The following is a 22,661-nucleotide window of genomic DNA, read 5'->3' as shown; positions in this document are numbered from 1 at the left end:
CCAAGTTGGACAGCTGACTGGTCTTAATATACGTCTACTGTGCACTTAAATACCTCTCGCCTGGACTACATCGATTTTGTCGTGCAAGACGTCTCTGCCAGTCTTCTTCATGGTACTGGCACTGCTATCTCCCTATCCACAGGTTCACCTCATTGTCGACCAGTACTGTGGTGGACCAAGGACATAGCAGTCGCTATCCAGGACTACTGGCGGGTGTTGCAGCGATTTAAACGACACCCTTCACAGAAAACCTTAAAAATGATAAGTGTCTCTGTGCTTATTAAGCAGAGTAAAAAAGGAATGATGGGAGTGATATGTTTCCTCCTTGGGAGCATGTGCCTCTTTATCGACGGTTTGGTCCAAACTCTGTAGCCTTCTGCGCCGGCAGCGACAATCAGCTATCCTACTGATCCGTACTGATCCGTCGGTCCTTGCAGAAGACCTTGCAACACACTTTGCAACAGTGCCCTCTTCCTATTCTGCTACCTTCCTCCAGCAGAAATGACAAGTTGAGGAAACCCCCTGTGTTTCAACCCCCACCAAGCTGAATCGTATAATGAACCCTTTACTGAATGGGAATTCTTGCAGGCTCTTACCTCTTCACATGACATGGCCCCAGACCTGAATTCCATCCACAACCAGATGATCCAACACTTGGACGTTACTCAGAGGCAACATCTACTCAAGGTTTTCAACACATTTGACTCATAGGTGCCTTCGCCTTGCAAGGGCGAGACAGCCAAGCTATCCCTGTCCTTAAGTCCAGGAAGAATCTGTCGTCTTTCGGCAGCTACCGCCTGATTAGCCTGACCAATGTACTTTGTAAACTGCTTGAGAGAATGGTTAGCATCAAATTATGCTGGATACTCGAGCCTTGGGACTTTTTGTCCCCATATCAGTGTGGCTTCTGGGAAGCACGATCTACAACTGACCATTTACTCGGATTGCAAACAGCAGTCTAGCAGGCTTTCAATAACTGCCAGCACCTTGTCACGGCCTTCTTTGACCTACTTAAGGCATATGATACGGCTTGGCACCATTACATTTGAGTCACCCTCCATGACTGAGGCTTTCGCGGCCTCCTTTCAATTGTTATCCATGAGTTTTTATCCGTCTGGTTCTTCCAGGTTCGAGCTGGTACTTCACTCAGCATTGCTCAGATTCAAGAGAACAGTATCCCACAGAGTTCTGTGTTAAATGTCACATTCTTCCTCATCACCATCAATTGGCTTGTAACATCCGACGGGTCTCTGTATGGGCCCTCTCCCATGGCTTCCTCTTTTCTCCCTTGAAAATGCGGGTTATGCATTTTTGCTGTCGACCCACAGTACACCCCGATCCAGAACTTTATTTAGGCGGCCAGCGCCTAGATGTTGTAGCACAGTCGTGTTTCTTGGGCCTTATTTTTGATAAAAAGCTGACGTGGTTGCCCCATATTCGTCACCTGAAAACTACCTGCATACAGAAGCTTAATGCTCTCTTCCTCGTGGCCCACACAGCTTGGAGTGCAGACCTTACTACTTATTTCCATCTTTACCATGCTTTGGTTTTGTTGAGACTAGATTATGGTTGTCGGGTTTATGGCTCAGCAGCTCCTTCCATTTTGCAACTACTTGACTGTGTTCACCATAGTGGGGTGCATCTGGCTATTGGTGCCTTTCACACTAGTGCCGTTACAGTCTCTTACAGATGCTGGGATTCCCCCTCTACTTACGGCAGAACCAATTCCTGATTTCTTACACAATCACCATTTGACGATTCCTGGACCATCTCGTGTACCTCGTCCTCTTTGCAAACAAGGGTTGTCTACCTCCTGATACCAGCAGTCAGTTGGGATTGCTGGCTGGAATGTGTCTCACTTCCCTCTGTCAGGATCTCCATCTCCAGTCACTGTAAAGAGCCCTGTGTATTTCCTCCCTCCCACCCCTCCACCCCGCCCACCCACCCACCCACCCACCCCCCCACCCCCTTCCTAGGATGTTGCCTCGACCACAGATTAGGACCGACCTATTCCAGGGTGCTAAGGTCTCTGTCGCCCCTGTGATATTCTGGCATCTTGTACGTTCCGCCCTTGAAGAGTTCCAGGTGCTGCCATCTTCTACATTGATGGTTCAAAAACAATAGATAAGGTGGGATACACTTTTAGGTCTCCTACTAGCATGGAGCCAGGGTAGGGTGGTTGTGGTTTGGGCCTCTCTTTGTGTTTTCTAGATCTGGGACCCATGACCATTTTCCCTTGAAGATCTCAAAGGTATTCTTCAAGTTTTGGAAACAGGCAAAAATCAGATGAGGCCAAGTCAGCACTGTATTGAGGATTATCAATGAAAGTGAACCCAAGGCACTGGATTGTTGCAGATGTCGCACCATTCATGTGTGATCTGGCATTTTCACACAGAAGGAGAGGGTGCTCCATGTGTGGATGAACTATTCGAATTCATGCTTTCAGTTTTCTGAGGTTCTGTTTCTCAAGCACCAACATAGTTGCGTTAAACACCACCGTGTTAACACGCTACAATTCGGAGCCCTCTAGTGACAGAGGGTTCCAATTTGCATCAGAGAAGCTGGGTAATGGTCGAGTAATATGCATGACATGTAATAAGTCGACCAATGTTGAACAAAATTTAAAAAAATTGTAAGCAGACTTTCCATCTCTCCCTCGTACATTTCCTGAAGATTCTTCCAATGAATCTCAGCCTTGTATATTCCTTTCCTGTAATTAGCTTATGTGGTTTTTCCACTTTAAATTGCTCTGTCCAAGTACTCCTAGATATACTATGGAAGTAACTACTTCCATTGATTGATCTGCAGTTATGTAATTGTACAATAATAGGTCTGCCTATGTATACGCATTGTTTCATTTACTTACGTTTGGGGTAAATTGGCTTTCCCTGCACCAAGCGTTCACCCTTTGCAGATCTCCCTGTATTTCTTTACAATTTTCTAGCATTGCAACTTCTCATCATCCATGAAAAGCCTCATGGAACTTCCGATGTTGTCTACTGTGCCGTTTGTCTATATTGTGAAAAGTAATGGACCTATAAATCCCTTGGGGTATGCCCAAATTCATTTTTATGTCTGAAAACTTCTCTTCATTGAGAATAACATACTGTGTTCTGTTTTCTAGAAACTCTTCAATCCAATCACAGAGTTGGTCTGATATTCCATATGCTCCCATTTTGTTCATCAGGGGGCAGTGCAGAATTATCGAATACCTTGTGGAAATTGAGGAACGCAGAATCTACCTGGGCACTGGTATCTGCAGCCTTTTGGATCTCATGATCAAACCGAATGAGCTGTGTTGCATGTGGTTGTTGTTTTTGGAATCCATTTTTATTCATACAAAGGAGATCTTCAGTCTCCAGAAATGTCATAATACACAAGCATAAAACGTGTTCCAAAATTCTGCAACAGACTGATGTCAGAGATATAGTCCTATAGTTCCATGCATCTGTTTGAAGACCGATTTTGAAAACGGGAATGACCTGTGCTTCCTTCCAGCGGTCAAGAACACTTCAGCCTTTCATACAGGAACATTTCTCCCCTCCATAGACCTGTGGTACACTGTTGCTAAAAGAAGAGCAAGTTCTTTCACATATTCTATGTAGAATCATATTAGTATCCCATCAAGTCTAGAGGTCTTCCCTCAGTTGACCGATTTCAGTTACTTTTCTATTTCATGGTCACTTATTTTGATATCAGCCATTTTGTTGTTCATTTGAAAACTTAAAGGCGGTACTACTGTGCAATCTTCCTCTTGAAACAGTTTTAAAAGATATTAAGTACTTCAACCGTTTCTGTATTGTCCTCTGTTTCGGTGCTATTATGGTCACAGTGTATCTGGACAGATGGCTCCGATCCATCTTTGTCTAGAGGAAGATGCTTTGGTAGAAAACATTTCTCCTCATGAGAGTTTTTCTATGCAATTTGCGTTTGGTTAATCTGAATCTATTATCATTCTGAAATAATCCACATATTTGAATCATTTGTTGATGACTACTGCTGTGACTCATTATGTTGCCATCATAGAACACAAAATAATTCATATTTATTCCTGAAAAGTTATTTCTGAAAGCTGATTTAGCACCTGTATGATTTCATTTGTAGAAGTACAGATACTGGGCAAAATAATATGAACATCTGTATAACATAGCTCAAAAGAAACATGGTGTATACTCCCACCCTCTAGTGTTGAAGTGTGCCATCTAATGGTCAAGAATGTGTACACTACAGTCTATTACTAGCTTAGATAGTGGTCAGATGTGAAATTCATTATGGTCTTAAAGCTTTGTTGTTGCTAATCTGTAAAGAGTTCAGAAAATGGATCACTGCTGGTGCCCATCTTGGTGAAGCCATACTAACAAAAACAACCACCCTCAGTGTCAGTAGAAGTATTATACTAATTGTACTGAGAGCCTAAATCAAATAGTGAAAGACATCATTTACCATACACAACAATGACTTCAAAACAGATAAGACCTTGAAGCAAATTGTGGCCAGAAGGCTCAATACGTCAGCACCCCTAATAACATCTGAGATGTTTGCGCATCTACAGGGAGCTCTATCATCAAAAATTATCCATTATGAACAGAGTGCAGAAAACATTTATACTATAAATGGCTATTTCAAAATCATTGGCCACTCTATGCAATACATTTGAACAATATTAGTGTCGTGAACATACAAATTGGATGTAACAACACTGGGAGAATGTCATCTGCTCAAATAAATGGTAATCCACATTATTCCTGATCAGTGTTTGGAAATGTTGACTTGCTACATCCTACTGGGAAACATGGCAGTGGTTCAGCGATGATAGGCCATGGTTTTTGCCCACTTGTTCTGCATGGGGGTAATTATGTTGGGATTCTGGGTACTATCTTCACCCATTGCTGCAAACTGTATCACCTGGTGAATAACCCATGTACCAAGACAGTAGCACATCCAGTCATACTTTCGGAATTGTTCAAGCTTATTATTATAAAGATACACCACCTCATGTGGCCCCCTCTGTTCCTTGAGTGGAATATAATTGAATCTTTCTGGGCTATTTTGGAGCTTAAGGTGCACAGCGAGATCCCATTTTCCGAGAACGCTTTCAGAATTAGTGACCCTTTGGTTGCATTGGGTATGTATCCCCCTGACTGTGGTATGTGACCTGTATTTGTCCATTCCACACAAGGACGTATTCCTCTGACAGCATTGCATGACCTGTATTAAGAATACAAGCTGTTATTCATGGGAAAGGAGAGTCAACAGTCTACTAATAAATACTGTCTCTCTTCACAGATGTTCACATTACTTTGTTCAACATCTCTACTTCCATAATGTTGCTGCTCGTCAATGTATACTGATTCTTCTAACACTCTCAGCAATAAGGAAATCCCCAGTGAGTTAACATTCATCATATTTCATTACATAAAAATATTTACTTGCCCTCTTGAATACAAGGTCACAAATGTTGCTTGATACACAAGTTCTGTTTGTAATAATGCATTCTTGTGGTCAAAACAATACAGGGATGTGACTGTTCAGGTGTGAGGTGATTTCTATCAACAGGAGCAAAATAGTGAAAATGTAGTACCCAGTTCTTAAAATTATTGATTTAATTTTCCCATCTGCTATGTGGGACAATATCGTACATTCACCACTTTGTTGCTTACAATGTTGCTGCTTTGTAATCACTCCTAAAGATGAATTCTAAATTATGATATCCTGCTGTCATTTTGTCTGAGAGATCTGAGTTCTTTGTTCAAACTAAGTTATACTATCTCAGATGGATTTATCTTATTCTTAAGGAACTATTTGTTGTGGTGTATTAACGTCTGTGTGTGGGTGTTCTCTCTCTCTGTCTCTCTGTGACTAGAACTATAAAACTGATCAATTCAGGGACAGTTTATTCCACTCAATGACCATAACACATTAGACCCTTCATGGAAAAGCCAATATAGAAATGAGCAGTGGAAGAAATGAAGGCATATATGCTCAGGCTCAGAGTGGTTTTACTTGGGAAGTGACCACCCCTAATTGAACATAATTGGTAGTTGAACAAATCTGTGGCACCAGTGTATTTTCGTGTATATCAGTGCAAGTACACATCTGAAGTAGGCTGATTAACACGAGTTGATCACTTTTGATGAGAAACGTCCACTGTATATGAATGCAATTAAAGGTTGAAAAACTGTTGTGTACTAATACACCGTGGCAAATAGCTCCATAGTGGGCAGGAAGTGTCACTTTATTTATCACATAACTCGCCCTTTATATGTGCCAAAATTTCATCTTTGTCACCTATTGCAGTTGTTCATACTGTCTGTATATCAATAGTATTAACATCAAACACTGTAATTCAACTTCTGTTTTCATAAATGACTTTTGTGACAATCTTCTATCACTACACAGTAACTTACATGGCTAGATAGTTGTAGTATAATTGTTGGATACGCAATACAGCAATAATTTGATGATAACTATTCATGAACAGCTTTGTTGTAATTTTTTTTTCCAGTCATGTTGTTGTTGTTGTTTTTGTTGTTGTCTTCTGTCCAAAGACTGGTTTAGTGCAGCTCTCCACACTAGTCTGTCCTGTGTAAACTTATTCTCTGCATAAGTACTGCAACATAAATTATTTGAATGTGGTTATTGTATTCAAGCCTTGGCCTCTCTCTCTGGTTTTTACCCCCTACACTTCTCTCCATTAGTAAATTGGTGCTTCCTTGGATCCCCCCTTTTTTCCCAGTAGAGTAGTGCCATAAATTTCTTTTGTCCCCAGTTCAATTCAGTACATCATTATTAGTTATTTGACCTACCCATCAAATTTTCAGCAGTGTTCTGTAGATCACATTTGAAAATTTGTTCTTTTGTTGCCCGAACTGTTTATTGTACATTTTTCACTTCATTGCAAGGTTACGCTACAGACAGATGCATTCAGAAAAGAATTTTATAATATTTAAATTTGTATTTGATGTGAACTAAAGTATATTTTTCAGAAACACTTTTCTTTCTATTGGCAGTTTGCATTTTATATCCTCTCTGTTGTTACTGCCGCCATCTGTTATTTCTACCATCATCAGTTATTTTACTGCCCAAATAACAAAACTCATCTACAACTTGTACTGTCTAATTTCTGATCAAATTCCCTCCAATTCACCTTAAAATTCGACTACATTCCATTACTGTTGCTTTAATTTTGTTGCTGTTCATTTTATAATCGCTTTACAAGATACCACCCATTTTGTTCAGCTGCTCTTCCAAGCTGTTTTCCATCACTGACAGAATTAGTGCGTTATTGGCAAACCACAAAAGTTTTTATTTCTTATCCCAGAACTTCACTTTAGTTTTCATGGTTTCCTTGACTGCTTACTTGATGTGGGGTTTAAATAACATTGGGGATAGGTTACAATCTTGTCTCATTCCCTTCTCAGCTACTGCTTCTCTTTCATGTCCTTTGACTCATGCAACTGCTGTCTGTTTTCTGAAGATGATGTTAACTAATGTTTCATTCCTTGTGTTTATTGCAGCTACCACCAGAATTTCAAAGAGCACATTAAAGAGCAGTATTACAAACCGATTATTGTATTGTAAAAGAAGGTATTAGGTAATTACAAAATAATATGTTAGAATTATTACGTTTGTTGTTGCATAAATAGCTCTTGCACAGCAGAAAGAAGTCATAAGAATTCAGCAGAACTCAACATATGCAGAAGAATTTTAAGTAACACAATTTGATTTTCAGTTTATGGGTAAGCCCAAGATGTCCAAGGATCCCACTGAATGCAGACACTAAAGCAGGTGACTCAATAACAGAATTCCGTGCTGACTTGATGCGATATCTATCTGCGTACCAGATGCCAGTTCTGCAGGAATGGATTACAAGAATACGTTGTGCCGATTTCTCCAAAGTCAGGTAGGTTCATTTCTTTCAGAGCATTACAAATAATTTCATTGACAGGCTTTTTAAATCCCATCTAATCAGAAAAAGGAAGGCTTTTATACAGAATATGAGCTAGTGATGCTGGTGTGCGCTTCATGTAGGTTTGCAAAGCCTCCTTCAGTGAAGAGTAAAAAAAAAAAAAAATTGTTGTGGTAGGTCTTACCTGTAACTTTGCGCAGCCTGAGCAAATTTTTTCCCTTTGCCATTAGTAAATTGTGGCACTGAGTTTCAAATTTGAAAGGATAAAGAACAAGCAAAAGAAATAGGACTTGGAATCAAATAGAAAGAATTGCACAATCACAGTCACATACAATAAATAATAGCAGTAGGTTGTACTAAATGTAAGTCATCACTTTGACGTGAGAGGAATTTATATTAATGGAGTGATAAATTAAATTGAGAGTAAGATTGATGGTAATAAAACAGAAGGACCAAGAGAATTGATAGTGCATAAAAAGAAATTAAACAGAGAAATAAAATACCAAAAATAAGCTAAAATTAAAAACAGTTGAAGTAAGTTTTGTGGAATAAGCATATCTGAGTGGTTCAGTAGTTGCAACTAAAAGAAGATAGAACAGGTCAAGAATGACATTAGAAGAAGGGACTGAACTTGTGGTGTGCAGAATCTAAGGTAGGCTGTTCCAGCTCATGAGCTCCGTGCTGATCTGTGGAGCGCTTCCTGCTCTGTAGAGCATTGTCACTCACTGTGAACAATCAAAAGGGCTGGCAGCATATGACATGGCAAGGCTTTTGATATGCCTGCCCCACTTTACATAATCACCAACACACATCCTTGGCAGCCATGACATAGCACCATGCTACCTTGCGAAACAGGAAGTTAAGGAAATAAATAAGAAATGACTGTTCTAAAAGAAATTGCATATGTTCATTGGGCATTGAAACTAGATTTTTTCATAACAAGAGCAGAAATATCAGGTGTCAAAGTGTTCACAGGAAATGCAGGGGGTGGCCTTCATTGTTGCGTCCTGAAGAAAAGTTTATTCCTTAGTTTTTATTCTTTTCATTGCTGAGAAAAGCCACTCACAAGAGTACATAGATCTAAACATGCACATGATCTGTGCGATGTTTTTGTGAAGCTTAGGAATTGATTTTTGTTGTAATGAATTATACCACCATGACAGATTCAGCATATTGTAGTATCTGTCTTTCAGCAAAGTTGAATTTCGCAGCTCAGTAACTTTCAACTGGAGTGACGATGGCAAATCATTCGGTCAGACCGAGAAAGGATTGCTTGAACAATTTCATTTGTTTCAAAAATGGCGGGCTCTCAGAATCTTGTCTCAAAAGGCGTGATGAGCTGCTTTATCTTGGCTTAATAATAGCCGAAACTGGTACCTTCCAATAGTTTTAAAGAAGCCCGACGATTGAAGAATGTTAAAATGCCATCACTCATCTGCCTCTCAGACAAGCATAACTTTTCCGTGAATGCTCTGATTTCGTTGTGCATGTCAACTGTTAGCTACTGGTGGCCCTGCAATAACAGATTTACATTATTCAGGCACATAATTATGTCAGCTAAGAATGGTTGGTCTGATGTCCATTTTAAATTTTTGAGACAATGCATTTCTTCCCCTTTCATATCAAGAAAGAGATACTTCTTCAAGAATGGCAAAGAAAATGTCAAGAATTTTTCCCCGACTTAGCCAACAAAAGGTGTTGATCATTCAGGAATCCTTTGAACTGGATGTGATTTACACTACAACACCACAGAAAATTCTTGCACTTGATCACAACTTTCATTACATCACCTGCTTTAACTGTTTCAGCCAATAGTGTTGTCTTGAAATATGAAACAATTAACAGTCAAAACGTCTTTTCCAAAATCATTCTCATGTTTATTTTTTAAACAAGAAGCGAAGCCGTGATGTTGCTGATCCTGATCATTTGAGCCTACAGAATAGAGCTTATCCCAAGGTAAATTCATATTGTCCACTGATTCACAAACAGCTTCAAAAATATTGAGTCCTGTTACGGTGTAATTGAGCAGTACCACATCAAAGAATTCCTCAGTTACCTGCAGCTTTGTATCAACACCACATACAGATATTGAAAGTGGAGCACAGTAAGAAATATCTGTCCTTTCATCAAGCACTAACAAAAATGCAACGGAGCTCTCAGCTTTTTCCCTGGGCTGTATAAATTTGCTATGATGTCCCAGATTCAACATGACACTGTTTGCTTCGAAAGACGAACCCCTTCAGTTGCCTGCAGCTCCCTTGGAAACAAGCATTGTGCAACTGCTACTGTGCATGATCCTACAAGAGGTCCCACAGAAAACAGTTTGCCACTTATCTCTATAATGTGAGCAACCTTGTAGCTTGCTCAAACTGCTGCTTCAGTTCCATTTCGTTCACTGTCATTCACTTTAACAGTATAAATGCATTACAGTACACGAACTATGCTGCATATTTCTATAACTATTGCCTTAAGAATTCTTTTTGAAACTTATGTTTCCTGTTATGCTGTTCTTAAACTCAGCTACTAGCTCTCCACGTGCTTCACCTTCTATCTGATCATAATGCCCTGCAGGAAGACTTGTGTAACAATGCTGTGTATTGTACTTCTTACAATTAGTGAAATTGAATACTTTGTGATGTACAAGGCATTGCGGATGTCCCTCTCGATAAATAGAAATATATCCTCCAATTGAAGCACAGGACTTCCACGATTGACCATAGCTACCATTGAACATGGATTGTTTCGGCAGCTGCAGGAAAATATAGCCAAGGCACAATGAGCTTTATGTCCCCAACTACAAGGACTCTGAGCCTCTGCAGTGAGCACTCCAGAGCACTCCTCCTCCCTGGAGCACTGTTGGAACAACCTGATCTGTAAGAATGAACATCACAATTACATAACTTTGACAGATCATATTCATGATAGAAATCTTGTTTTGCCTACTAATTGCTTCAGTTCTTAAGGGTAATTAGTAGTACTTATAACTTATTAGATCCAGAAATTAAGAGAGTATCAGGGGGCTTGTTTTAAAGTTATTTGCTTACTGTTCCACAGAACAATGCCCCAGCTACAATGCGGCCCTACTGTGAATGCTTTTCTTGATTATAGAATGAGCCGGCCGCGGTGGTCTAGCGTTTCAGGCGCTCAGTCCGGAACCGCCGGACTGCTGCGGTCGCAGGTTCGAATTCTGCCACGGGCATGGATGTGTGTGATGTCCTTAGGTTAGTTAGGTTTAAGTATTTCTGAGTTCTAGGGGACTGATGACCACATATGTTAAGTCCCGTAGTGCTCAGAGCCATTTTTGATTATAGAATGAATTAGTTGACATTCATAAGCAGCTGGAAATCACCCTGAGTACTGTCTAAAGATTGGCAGCATGTGTGTTGGTAGAGTTCCCTAGAGTCATCCTCTTCTGTGGTCCTGTTTTGCTTAGGAAGTAAAAGATATGTGTTACTCGTTCTGAATGTGAATGGTGTGTCAATGGCAGGGCTAGGCATCCCCTTCAGTGCAGATAGGGACGAGGGTATTACATCCATCCTACTAAACAACAAGCTTAAGGTGCTGACTTACACTGAATATGTTGCTGAGCCAGGGTCAGGTGTGTACTGCTATCCAGGTAGCTGACTGTGTGTGGAAGCACACAGGGCCTATTTTCCCTGGAAGATCCAGAGAAATGCCCCATACAGGTGAGAGTATTAAAATCCTAGTGATTAACTCGCAAAGCATTTGCAACAAAATGTCAGATTTTGAAGCACTCCTGAAAAGCAAAGAAGACTAGATAGCCAGTTAACATAGACAGAAGTGAGATTTTTTGGGAAAAATTTAAGCATATGTCGAAAGGACTGGCTAACAGTAAATGGAGTTTGTCGCAGTAGATAAGATACTGATGTAATAACAGAACTGCATATGGAATAAAGTCTTTCCACTGAGAATCGTTCCCCTCCTCCCCCCTATTAGGACTCGCTGTCTTACATTTAGATCAATGTCAAAGTATCAACAGAAAAATAATCCTGTTTCTTATGAACATTTTGTTTTACAGAGTTTGTCTTGTGGGTTCCGTGCCAGGGACACATCGTGGAGCAGATGTAGACAGATGGGGTCACCGTCGAATGGCAGCCCACCTTAAGCGCTTTGCTGAGGTTCCAAGTACATCGTGGCCTCTATTCTTCCAGTGTTCCTCTATTGGCAGCCTAGGTGCAACTCCAGATTCTTGGATGTGTGGAGAATTTCGAGCTAGTCTTGCTCAGTCCGTCAACAAGCAGCCCCTCTCACAGCAGCCACCAGTGAAAGTGGTATGTTGTTAAGTTATAGATATTGTTTCCTGCTACCTTTCCCATAAAAATGTATGCTCCTTTATGTGCTACTTTAATTTACCTGCATGTCCATTTATTTCTGTAATTACAGTAATAATATTTATCTATATGCCATTGCTTTTGTGGAAGCTGTTGTCGATTCAAATACCTCATCAGAAGAGCTATTTTATGAAAATTGTTCCCTTTTTTAATGAATATAAAATACTTTGTTTTTCCAGTAATTAAATGTGAACATCTCTGAAAGACAAAACGTAGACAACAGGTAAATGCAGAATGGCATACTATCTTCCAAGATGAAATTATACATGTATATCATTGTCACATATACAATGGTAGGATTGCATTATGACTAAATTCAGTAATGTCCATACCACATGGAGAAAGTTCTGTCATAGGTTTGCTCTGTACATTTAGCTATTGGCTAGCTGTTGTTTGCTGAAGACATCATGTGTAGTAAAGTGTGGGACAAGTTGTGATGGTGAAATGTTTGCTTCAGATGCAAATGTTCGTTATAATAATTGGGAATTGTTACAGCGTATAAGCATAGCTTTTCCCCGTACACACCACCAAATCAGTAGTGCTTTCTTTATTCTACTGTGAAGCCCTCCATGGTAATTGAAAGGAATGTCACATTAAGTTCTAACTGAGTATTCCTGTAGCATGGCCATCCTTGCAGGTTATCACATCAGACACGGGCAGGTCACCTGATTGGCCAGCACAGGTAGCACTCAAAGAACCTTACAAAGAAATTGCTACTGTAGTTATCAATCAAACACATGCGAAGCTCCCTGTAGACAAACAATTTACCAGTCAATGTCACTTGCTTGGTAGCCACCATGCTAGTCAAGTAAGAGCACTAAAATTTCGGTTGAAGACAATTAGTCATAGGTCTATGCTTTATAAAATCTGTGTAGTATGGAATAGAATATGATATTAGTAACAGTGTTGCTTCAGGCTGCTCGTTTTTTTATTTTGCTTTAATGTAGTTATAAACTGCTGATTCAAGACAAAGTAAGACTTCTGTCAGAAGCAGTTTACTGCTGCTGCATCTCACTTTTCTTGTTGAATACAATGCTGTTAGTATATGCTAGTGTGGTAGTATATGTATGATCAGTATATGTAAGTCATTCAGTATTAATACCTGGTCTTAATACTGGAACATCCTATAGTGATTTCTTTAAAAAGCTTGGTATTTTGACAACTGTTCCGTGGTATATATCCTTATTAATGTCTTTCATATTTACCATGAAATATAATGCACAGAATTATTTATAATACTGGGACCAAACAAAATTTCTACAGAAAGTTAAAGGGTGTAACATAATTACAGAAATGGATCAATTACATTGGTGAACATCTTGTTCTCCTCTCATCCTCACAACAGTTGGTTCCCTCTCAATGCAGAGTCTGTGTGACCTACCTATTTCCTTTTGAACGTTCTTCGAGCTCTCCCTCTCTCCTACGTGAGAAAGGAACTATTAGTTCCAAAAGCTACAGTAGTGTATGTAATTTTATACATTTCTACCGGAATCACTGACAAAAAAGCCTGTTGATGTAAACCTAAAGCACATGCCTAAGAACTGAAAGTCGCAGGATAAAATGCTGGTCAGAATTGGAAATTTTTCAGCGTGCTTCTACCTTAACCTTCACTTCTCAGTTATGTGAAAATGTGCCAAGAATGATGCATGTTTCAGATTCCATGCTAAACTGTACGTCCCTTTCCCTGGTAGGGTTAGTGGGGTAGATTAGGGGCACCCAGGCCACCGAAGTGGCATCTAATTGAAAGTCTTCACCAGGTAGCTGAACATACCTCATCGGGGATTCGCAGCTGCCATGCCATGCAACTGTATACACCAGTACTGACATTTTTCTTGAAGTACTAGCCAGTAAATCTGTGTCATAATTTTATAAGCATGTATTCAGCAACTTTCAAGCATATTAAATGTCTTGTAGTGCAGTGGATTTTAAGATACAAATAAATAACTTTATCCAGAATGAGATTTTCACTCTGCAGCGGAGTGTGCGCTGATATGAAACTTCCTGCCAGATTAAAACTGTGTGCCGGACCGAGACTCGAACTCGGGGACCTTTGCCTTTCGCAGGCAAGTACTCTACCAGCTGAGCTACCCAAGCACGACTCACGCCCCATCCTCACAGCCTTACTTCTGCCAGTAGCTCGTCTCCTACCTTCCAAACTTTACAGAATCTCTCCTCCGAACACAGGCACACAGTTTTAATCTGCCAGGAAGTTTCAAATAACTTTATGCTGGCTAAATTGTTTTACCCCGCTTGAGACTATCTGCAGAGAGGATCTTTAAAGTAATAATTTATCAAATTAGCAACATAATAATATAATATTTCATAACTTCATCATTCTGTTGTTTTCTAGTTAATGAAATTGACTTCATACCACAGTTTAGAGACTCCTTGCTGTGGAATACATGGAATATGATAGAAGGTTCATTAGACACTGGAATCTCATTCAAAACGAGGTGACATTTTAATTTCCATCTGGTATCCTTTCTGTAGGGTGTTGTTTTTTTTTTCTTTTCTTTTTCTTTTCCCAAGTCATCACTTCGGATAAACTCCCTTGAACAACTGAGTTTGTGACACCTCTCTAGGGACTATATCAATGAGAGATTGAAACTCTAACCCTCTTCTACATTTATGTAATAAGGTTCAGTGTCAGTTGGTTAGGTCTCACCTCAATTGTATGTGACAGTTTCTGCTAAATGTTTTACAGATAATTGTAAGTGACATTTGTATATGTTTTGCATTTATACTGCATTCAGTTACTGGAAAGATTGATTCTATAACGTCTCTGGCGGAATATGAAAAGCAGTATGTTAACTCAAATATCTCATTTAGTTTCCTTTATATCTAGTTTTATTTATTCCCCCCTGACTAATTTGTAGAATGTTTGTATAGGTGGCTAGTACAGTAAATAGTGCCATTTGTCTTCTTAAATTGTGTGTCATTGCCAATATAATAGCGATAAAATTTTCTTGCAGATCTATCCTTGTTTTCGTAATGTGGCCCAAAGTATACATGGCCTTTTGGGTGGTGACTGTCTACCATATTCGATAAGAACTCATGGGAAGCAGGCTTGGTTTACAGGATACCTACAGTAAGTTTACTTTATTATGATTAAATTTTTCTTGTTCATTTAAAACTTTATTTACTGAATAGCTCTTGTCAGAGGCACAAATGCAAAATATATACTTTTTATTGTGGTGCAGGAAACTTGAGGAAAAGTAGCTACATTATTTACTGATGTACATTGCCAGTTGCAGGACTGAGCACTGTTACTTATTCAGAATGAATGATTTCATCAGATCGAATTGTTCTAGCATTAGTAAATTTTAAACTGGAACTGCAATGTGAGATTGATAAGGACCAGATTAAATGTGTATGAATTATTCTAAATTACTTGATTGTTTGAGTTTTTACATTGTATTGGAAATGTGTGCAGACAATTACTTAATTCCTTAGTTTTAAATCATTGACAGAAGTCATTGAAATCCTTACACTTAATAAAAGTTGCTATTTTTTAATATCTTCAACTATATTTACCTGTGTGTGCACAATCCCGTTACAACTTACCAAGTTCACATACGAATAAAGAGGTGTGTAGTGCAATCCAAATGCTGCATATGCGTTATCTTTGCACTACAGTGCATATGCAGTTCCTATTGGGACTGAATATTTGATAGTAGGGAAGGGGCATTTAAGGGTGGTACCAAAGGGTTAAGGAACATGGTTAAATTGCCCCGAAGCCACTACAATGTGTAGATAATTTGTGAACTGAAAGTGTGTTTAGTGCTCACATCGAGAGTACATGAAGTGTACCCTCTAGCAGCATTGTGCACCTACATTAACTAGTATAGCATCCTGATAATGGACTAGACAGCTCTGTGGGAACATTCACTGGGCATCCACTGTGTAAAGGCTTGCAACTGCAAAATATCCAGTTTGATAGCTTCACCCATCCCCCTAACATTGGTATAACAACTCATTATCATCATCATCATCATCATCATCATCCATTACTTCCACCTCTATTGGAGACAGATATTTGTTTCTACCATTGAGAATTCCATGCGTTTTGCACATTTATTTACAAACATCATCTGACTACCGAATGTTCCTTTGTTGAGACCGTTTGTGCCAGATAGATCAAATTCAAAATTGAAACTTCCTGGCAGATTAAAACTGTGTGCCGGACCGAAACTCGAACTCCGGACCTTTGCCTTTCGTGGCCAAGTGCTCTACCAATTGAGCTACCCAAGCACGACTCACGCCCCGTCCTCACAGCTTTACTTCTGCCAGTACCTCGTCTCCTACCTTCCAAACTTAACAGCTCTCTTGCAAACCTTGCAGAACTAGCACTCCTGAAAGAAAGGATGTTGCGGAGACATGGCTTAGCCACAGCCTGGGGGATGTTTCCAGAATAGTTTGGAAGGTAGGAGACAAGGTACTGGCAGAAGTAAAGCTGTGAGGATGGGGTGTGAGTCGTGCTTGGGTAGCTCAGTTGGTAGAGCACTTGCCTGCGAAAGGCAAAGGTCCTGAGTTCGAGTCTTGGTACAGCACACAGTTTTAATCTGCCAGGAAGTTTCATATCAGCGCACACTCCACTGCAGAGTGAAAATCTCATTCTGGAAATTCAAAATTGTAGAATCTGATATTTTACCATTTACGTCATTTTTGTATTATCTTTCATGAGTGTGTCAAGACCTTATATGTATCATGATTTATTGTTTCTTGTGGCATATCAGGCCCATAAATGAAAAGAGAATCGGCAAGTGTAGTTTAAAATTATTTGTGTACTGTTCTGTAAAATATTGCATAAGCCGCAGGTGCAGCTTCAGTGTGTGTTCGTTTCTCGGGCAGTGGATAAGTTATACCTGGGTCAGAATCACAGTCATTTACCGCGAAGTATATATCTGAGTGTGGAAAGGAGCGATGTTGGTTCACCGGTGCGTGCACGCGCAGTATGGCTGTAACGGCAACAGCTGTTCAGTTCCTTACTGGAATATCCTTGTGGCTTAACAAATGCACTCCTGTCTGTAAAATGATACAATGTTCCTGTTATTTGTATATCTCAACAGGAATCACACTTTCTTCTACAATAATCAGAATTAATCATGTTCATTTGCCATATTCAATCCAAGAGGGGTGCTGAAACGGATCGGAATCTTTCATATAAGTACAATAACTAACATTAAAATAATATGAACTGCTTGAATACTTCAAATGGCTCTAAGCACTATGGGACTTAACATCTGAGGTCACCAGTCCCCTAGACTTAGAACTAGTTAAACCTAACTAACCTAAGGACATCACACACATCCATGCCCAAGGCAGGATTCGATCCTGCGACCGTAGCAGCAGCGCGGTTCCAGACTGAAGCGCCTAGAACCGTCCAGCCACAGCAGCTGGCACTTTGAATACTTACCAATGACTGTAGTGTGAATGTAGAGTGTAATACTTGTGCAGAGGATTATATCTTAGTAAGCGGTACACAGAATTCAGTCCAAAATACGAGACATGACCACAAAATATAGACGAATTATCGCAAAAGGTAAATGCCACTTAGTTCAGAATCACATTCTTCGTCGACACTTGTCTTCATCTGTGCTCTGGTCCGTGGAAGAGTCACTGATATTGCCCAAGGAAATAATTATATTTTCAGTGTTACTTTCTACACTAAATTCAGTTTTCATTATTTGTGCCACTGCTTCCTCTTTACAGTCTTTGAATTTTTGCCACAGTGAGGCAAACTGTTATTTGTTGTCACATAGTGTTTAATCTGTGCACAAACCATTTTGAAGGCATTGAAGTGGCAGTGGTATGGGGGAAACCTAAGAACCCTGTGGCCATATTCTTTAGCTGCCTCATCCACTACATACTATTGAATCTGTGGACTTTTTACCATGAGCTCCACCTTACATAAGTTGTCCTGAATTTTCACATTGTGGCATTTCAGCTATGCAACAATGCTTTTTTTTTTTAAGTTGGAGCTCTACCTTTAATAACTATGGGATATATGGCATTATCCATTACAATGACAGACAGCTGATTTAAGTTTTCCAATAGCTGCCCCTTGAACCACTTCAGAAAACTATTGTGGTACATCTCCTCATGGTAGTCATTTATTTTCTTTGATTTGCAAACAAGGAGACAGTTTGGTATGAAACCAGACGCAGTTCCAGCTTGCAAGACATTAATTCTTGTGCCCCAGTGCACAGGAACAGCAGAGCTTCCACATATGCTATGATGTGTCGTGTCTTTCGTAACAGAATGACCCCGGCATTTATCCAGGGTGTGTCAAGCCAAGCAGTGTCTTCAAACGCTGAATAACTGTGTCTTCTGAAGAGTAATGCAGTCTTTTTTTTTTTTTTAAACAGTTGGATGTACTTTTCTCTTGTGATATCCATATATGTGGCGGTGAACAGCATCTTGTTGAAAAGAGGAAAAGTTTGTTACTAGTGGTTCTGTCCTCTTTTGACCAGATTTATTTTTTTCTTTTAATTATTTATTTACAACATGATGCACTACAATATTTGCAATACTACATGTACGTATTGTGTGTGTGTGTGTGTGTGTGTGTGTGTGTGTGTGTGTGTGTTGTAACATTTGTATTGTATGGTGGCGGTGGTGGGTCACAAATAGCAGCAAGGGGGCCATCAAGGTTAATGTCCCCATCCAACGGATGGATCACCATCAGCAGTTGTCCCAAGCCCTCACTTCGTGAGACACTGCGCAAATGTCCTACTTTAAATACCAGATCTCTCTGCAAAGTCTGGTGATCAAGAACTTTACACCACCACCTCTTCTCCACTAGCTGAACAATACTGGCACGGATCCCCACCCACCCACCCGCCCACCCACCACCACCACCACCACCACCACCACCACCACCACCACCACCATCAGCCGTACACCAGGGTTGACCACCATTGCAGAAACGTGCATTAGTGACCTTGGCCGTGGAGGAAGTTTTTTTCTTTTTTACTGGGTGTCCACAGTTTGGATGAACCAGGTTCTCCCCCTCTTGCACAGGCTCTTTACAATCTTTGACTACTATTTTTATGTATCTTCAGAGCACTTGCAGTTTTTTCAGCTATCTTTGTTAGAGGCAATAGAGTTGCACTATTGTCTCTCTTCTTCTCAAAATATTCGCCAGCCGGAGTGGCCGAGCGGTTCTAGGTGCTACAGTCTGGAACTGCGCGACCGCTACGGTCGCAGGTTCGAATCCTGCCTGAGGCATGGATGTTTGTGATGTCCTTAGATTAGTTAGGTTTCAGTAGTTCTAAGTTCTAGGGGACTGATGACCTCAAAAGTTAAGGCCCATAGTGCTCAGAACCATTTGAACCATATATATATATATATATATATATATATTTTTTTTTTTTTTTTTTTTTTTTTCAGAATATTCCCTAATTGTCTGTTGCTATGGTAGCAGCCCTGTAAACAGCAAGATGTCAGTCACTTTGTGATTCTTATCTGGGTATACTATCTGCTCCTCTGGATCCTGTTTTCTCTACTTGTTGATGGTAGATCTACGCACCCACTACAAGGGAGACAGAGAGCAAGGAGGATCCAGGGTGGTACACCGATCCTCCTAACCGACTAGCTCCACCAGAAAGTAAAACTGAACCATTGAGATTCATTTCACCTGTTGGGAAATGTCTCATGCCCCATGTCAAGGGAAGTCAAACACAAAAGGGTAGGGATCTATTAACCATCAGCAGTTCAAATGTGCGGTGAATAATGGTACCCCTTAGGGAAATGGCAGCAAAAATTGGGAGTGAACACTTTTTGCACTCAGTATATACGCTTGTGGGCCTCATTCATAATGTTGAAGAGGCTCTTGTGGCAGCTATTGAGGATACAGTGTTTGACCAACTGCAGATCATGCAGCCTGTTAGGACAGACAATGCCTGTTTTCTGGGCTCTGACTCATACTTGGATCATTCCAGCAATCGGCAGAGAAGGTTAAAAAGACCAGCTCTGCCCACAGTTTCAATGAAGCTCATAATCTGAACATTGTCCTAAAAAGAAAGGGTAAGTGATGTCCCCCGTGGTTGCGGTCTAATTAGTCTCTTGCAAATCTGACTCCATTTGATGAAAATAAAAGTCATCTGAGAGACCAATGCTCTGTCCAATTAGATTTCTTAATCTGCTGTGCATTTTGTTGTGAACTAACTGGGAAATGCTATAAACTGAATCAATCAATTAATCACTTGGTGTTCACTTGAGCTAATTCCCTTTTACACTTTGCATGAGTAGGAGAGCACGTCTGCCATCTGGCCAGCTTGCCAGGGTGGTCCTGTTGGTAGCTCCCCTGCTGTTTCATGGTTGACCTTTACTGTCTCTCCATGAGCCACCATTTCCCCTTTTACACAGCCAAGCATTGTCCACATCGTCTTTCCCTGTCCCATTCACACAGCCTGCAAGCAAGGCAGACTCTCGAGAATTATTTGACTATTGAAAACCTAACAATCTGCTGTACATGAACAGCATTGTCACCACCACACTTCACCATAAGCTTGTACTCACCTTTATTGTCCATAAGGCTGGAAATATCAATTCTCAAACTCAGAGTTTTTGTACCCACAGATGTAAAACTACATGTTCTATTCACATTAATGTGACCACCACCTATGTTCAACATCAACATGCAATAACCAGCCACAGACGGCAGGTGGCAGCACTAACAATGTGAATATGGAGCGATTTGTCAGATGTCCAAAAGGGGCAAGGATGGAAGCATTTCCTAAATGGCTAAGTTTGTAAACTGTTCAGTTGCCGTCGTTGAAGTATACCATCCATGGTAAAATGGTGCTATGCAAAACTAGTGCTGAGGCAACTTTGATGTATCGTGCGCCATAGATGACAAGTGTGAATGATGGCTATGGAGACATATTCAGCAAATATATGTGCAACTGTTGGGCAACATACTGCCCAGATGAACTAAGAGGCTACCATAAGTGTCTCCTCAGTGGCTATTCAATTAATATTGCTGCGTATGGACCTCCTCAGCATCCACGTGGTTCCTGCACCCATGTCGACTGCTGTTTATTGGCAACAGAGGCAACTGCTGTTTATTGGCAACAGAGGCTGGAATTTGCATTCCAGTACTGCAACTGGACATTCTCTGAGTGATGACAGGTGGCCTTTTCAGATGACAGATGGCTGTTGACATGAACAGTGTGCGAAACGTCTGAAACCGAACACCCTGTAACAATTCTCGGGAGAGTCCAAGCCAGAGGAGGGAGTGTTATAGTCTGGGGAATGTTTTTGTTGCATTCTGTGGATGATCTGTTCATTCTGAAATAGACGTTGGGCCAACAAAAGTATGCATCTGTCCTATATGCAGTTTGTTTTTCCTTGGGATGACAGCATCTTCTAAAAAGACAGTGCAACGTGACACTCAGCTTGGAGAGTATCTGCGTGATTTGAAGAGCACCAGTATAAGTTTACCATACATGCCGGGCCACATAACCTCCCGGATTTAAACCAGTTGAGAGTCTGTGGTATCACCTTGATCAGGCTGTATGTGCAATGGATTGTCAACCAAGAAACCTAGCACAGCTGGCCACAGCAATGGAGTTCGCATGGTTCCACATCCCTGTTGGTACCTTCCAGAACCTCATTGACACTCTTCCTGCATATCTTGTAGCTGTCCACACCACAAAATATTCAGGCCTTTGATGGGTGGTCATATTAATGTTACTGGACAGTGTATTATACAACACACTAACAACAAAGTACCCCAGCAGTCAGTATCTTTCAGAAGTAGCAGTACTAATAGCAATTGGCTTTAATTAATGAACTGTCAGTGAATTACTGGTTTGTTGGAGTATCTGTAGTTGTGAATGCTAAATCCTAGTTCTCCTCCAGAAGCTGATTCCCTCAGTAGATCTCACTGGGAACTTAACAGTCATTTAGCAGGTATTCACAGCTTGTAGGTCTTGCAGTCAGTTTCTCAGTGTCGTTAGTGACAGCAGGTGGTGTCATGTTACCAGTTCACGTATCTCTGCTCACATAATATGGCTACAGCAGAAATGGCTGAGCATTTCTGTTCTGCATACTTTCACATGCTGCTTTTAATGTGTAATGTTGGCTTGCTTTGGCTGATGGTTATAGTCTCATCACTTTTCTGTGCACTTTCGCAACCAGTTTAGGGCGTTCTGTCGCACAGAATAAACACACCACACTGAGAAACAGTGCAAAATATGGAAAAGAATCACTGTTGTTACATCGCTAGTCAGAAAAGTGTCGTCTGCAACTGACTGGCAAATGGCACCTGATGTAGCAAAGTGATGTGACAGTGGTGGACAGAATAGAAGATGCTACCAAACTCCTGCTTTGATTGGAAGTTGCTGTGGTAGCTGTCCTGTAAGCAAGTAACTGTCAATCACTTTGTTATTCTG

General features: G+C 40.5%; 1 protein-coding gene across 2 annotated transcripts in view; it reads left to right on the top strand.

The window, feature by feature from the left end:
- The window catches only part of LOC124605788 (probable tyrosyl-DNA phosphodiesterase), a 100,596-nt gene that overhangs the window by 74,691 nt on the left and 3,244 nt on the right, over window positions 1–22,661 (top strand). For both annotated transcript variants that reach the window (XM_047137679.1, XM_047137678.1), the window contains exons 7-9: window positions 7,733–7,903; window positions 11,949–12,201; window positions 15,234–15,349. In XM_047137679.1, coding sequence (XP_046993635.1) covers window positions 7,733–7,903; window positions 11,949–12,201; window positions 15,234–15,349 — 540 coding nt within the window. The remainder of the gene's footprint in view (window positions 1–7,732; window positions 7,904–11,948; window positions 12,202–15,233; window positions 15,350–22,661) is intronic.

This window comes from Schistocerca americana, chromosome 3 (assembly GCF_021461395.2).
Source record: "Schistocerca americana isolate TAMUIC-IGC-003095 chromosome 3, iqSchAmer2.1, whole genome shotgun sequence".
NCBI classification, from domain to species: domain Eukaryota; kingdom Metazoa; phylum Arthropoda; class Insecta; order Orthoptera; family Acrididae; genus Schistocerca; species Schistocerca americana.
This window is presented reverse-complemented; position numbering and strand designations above follow the sequence as displayed.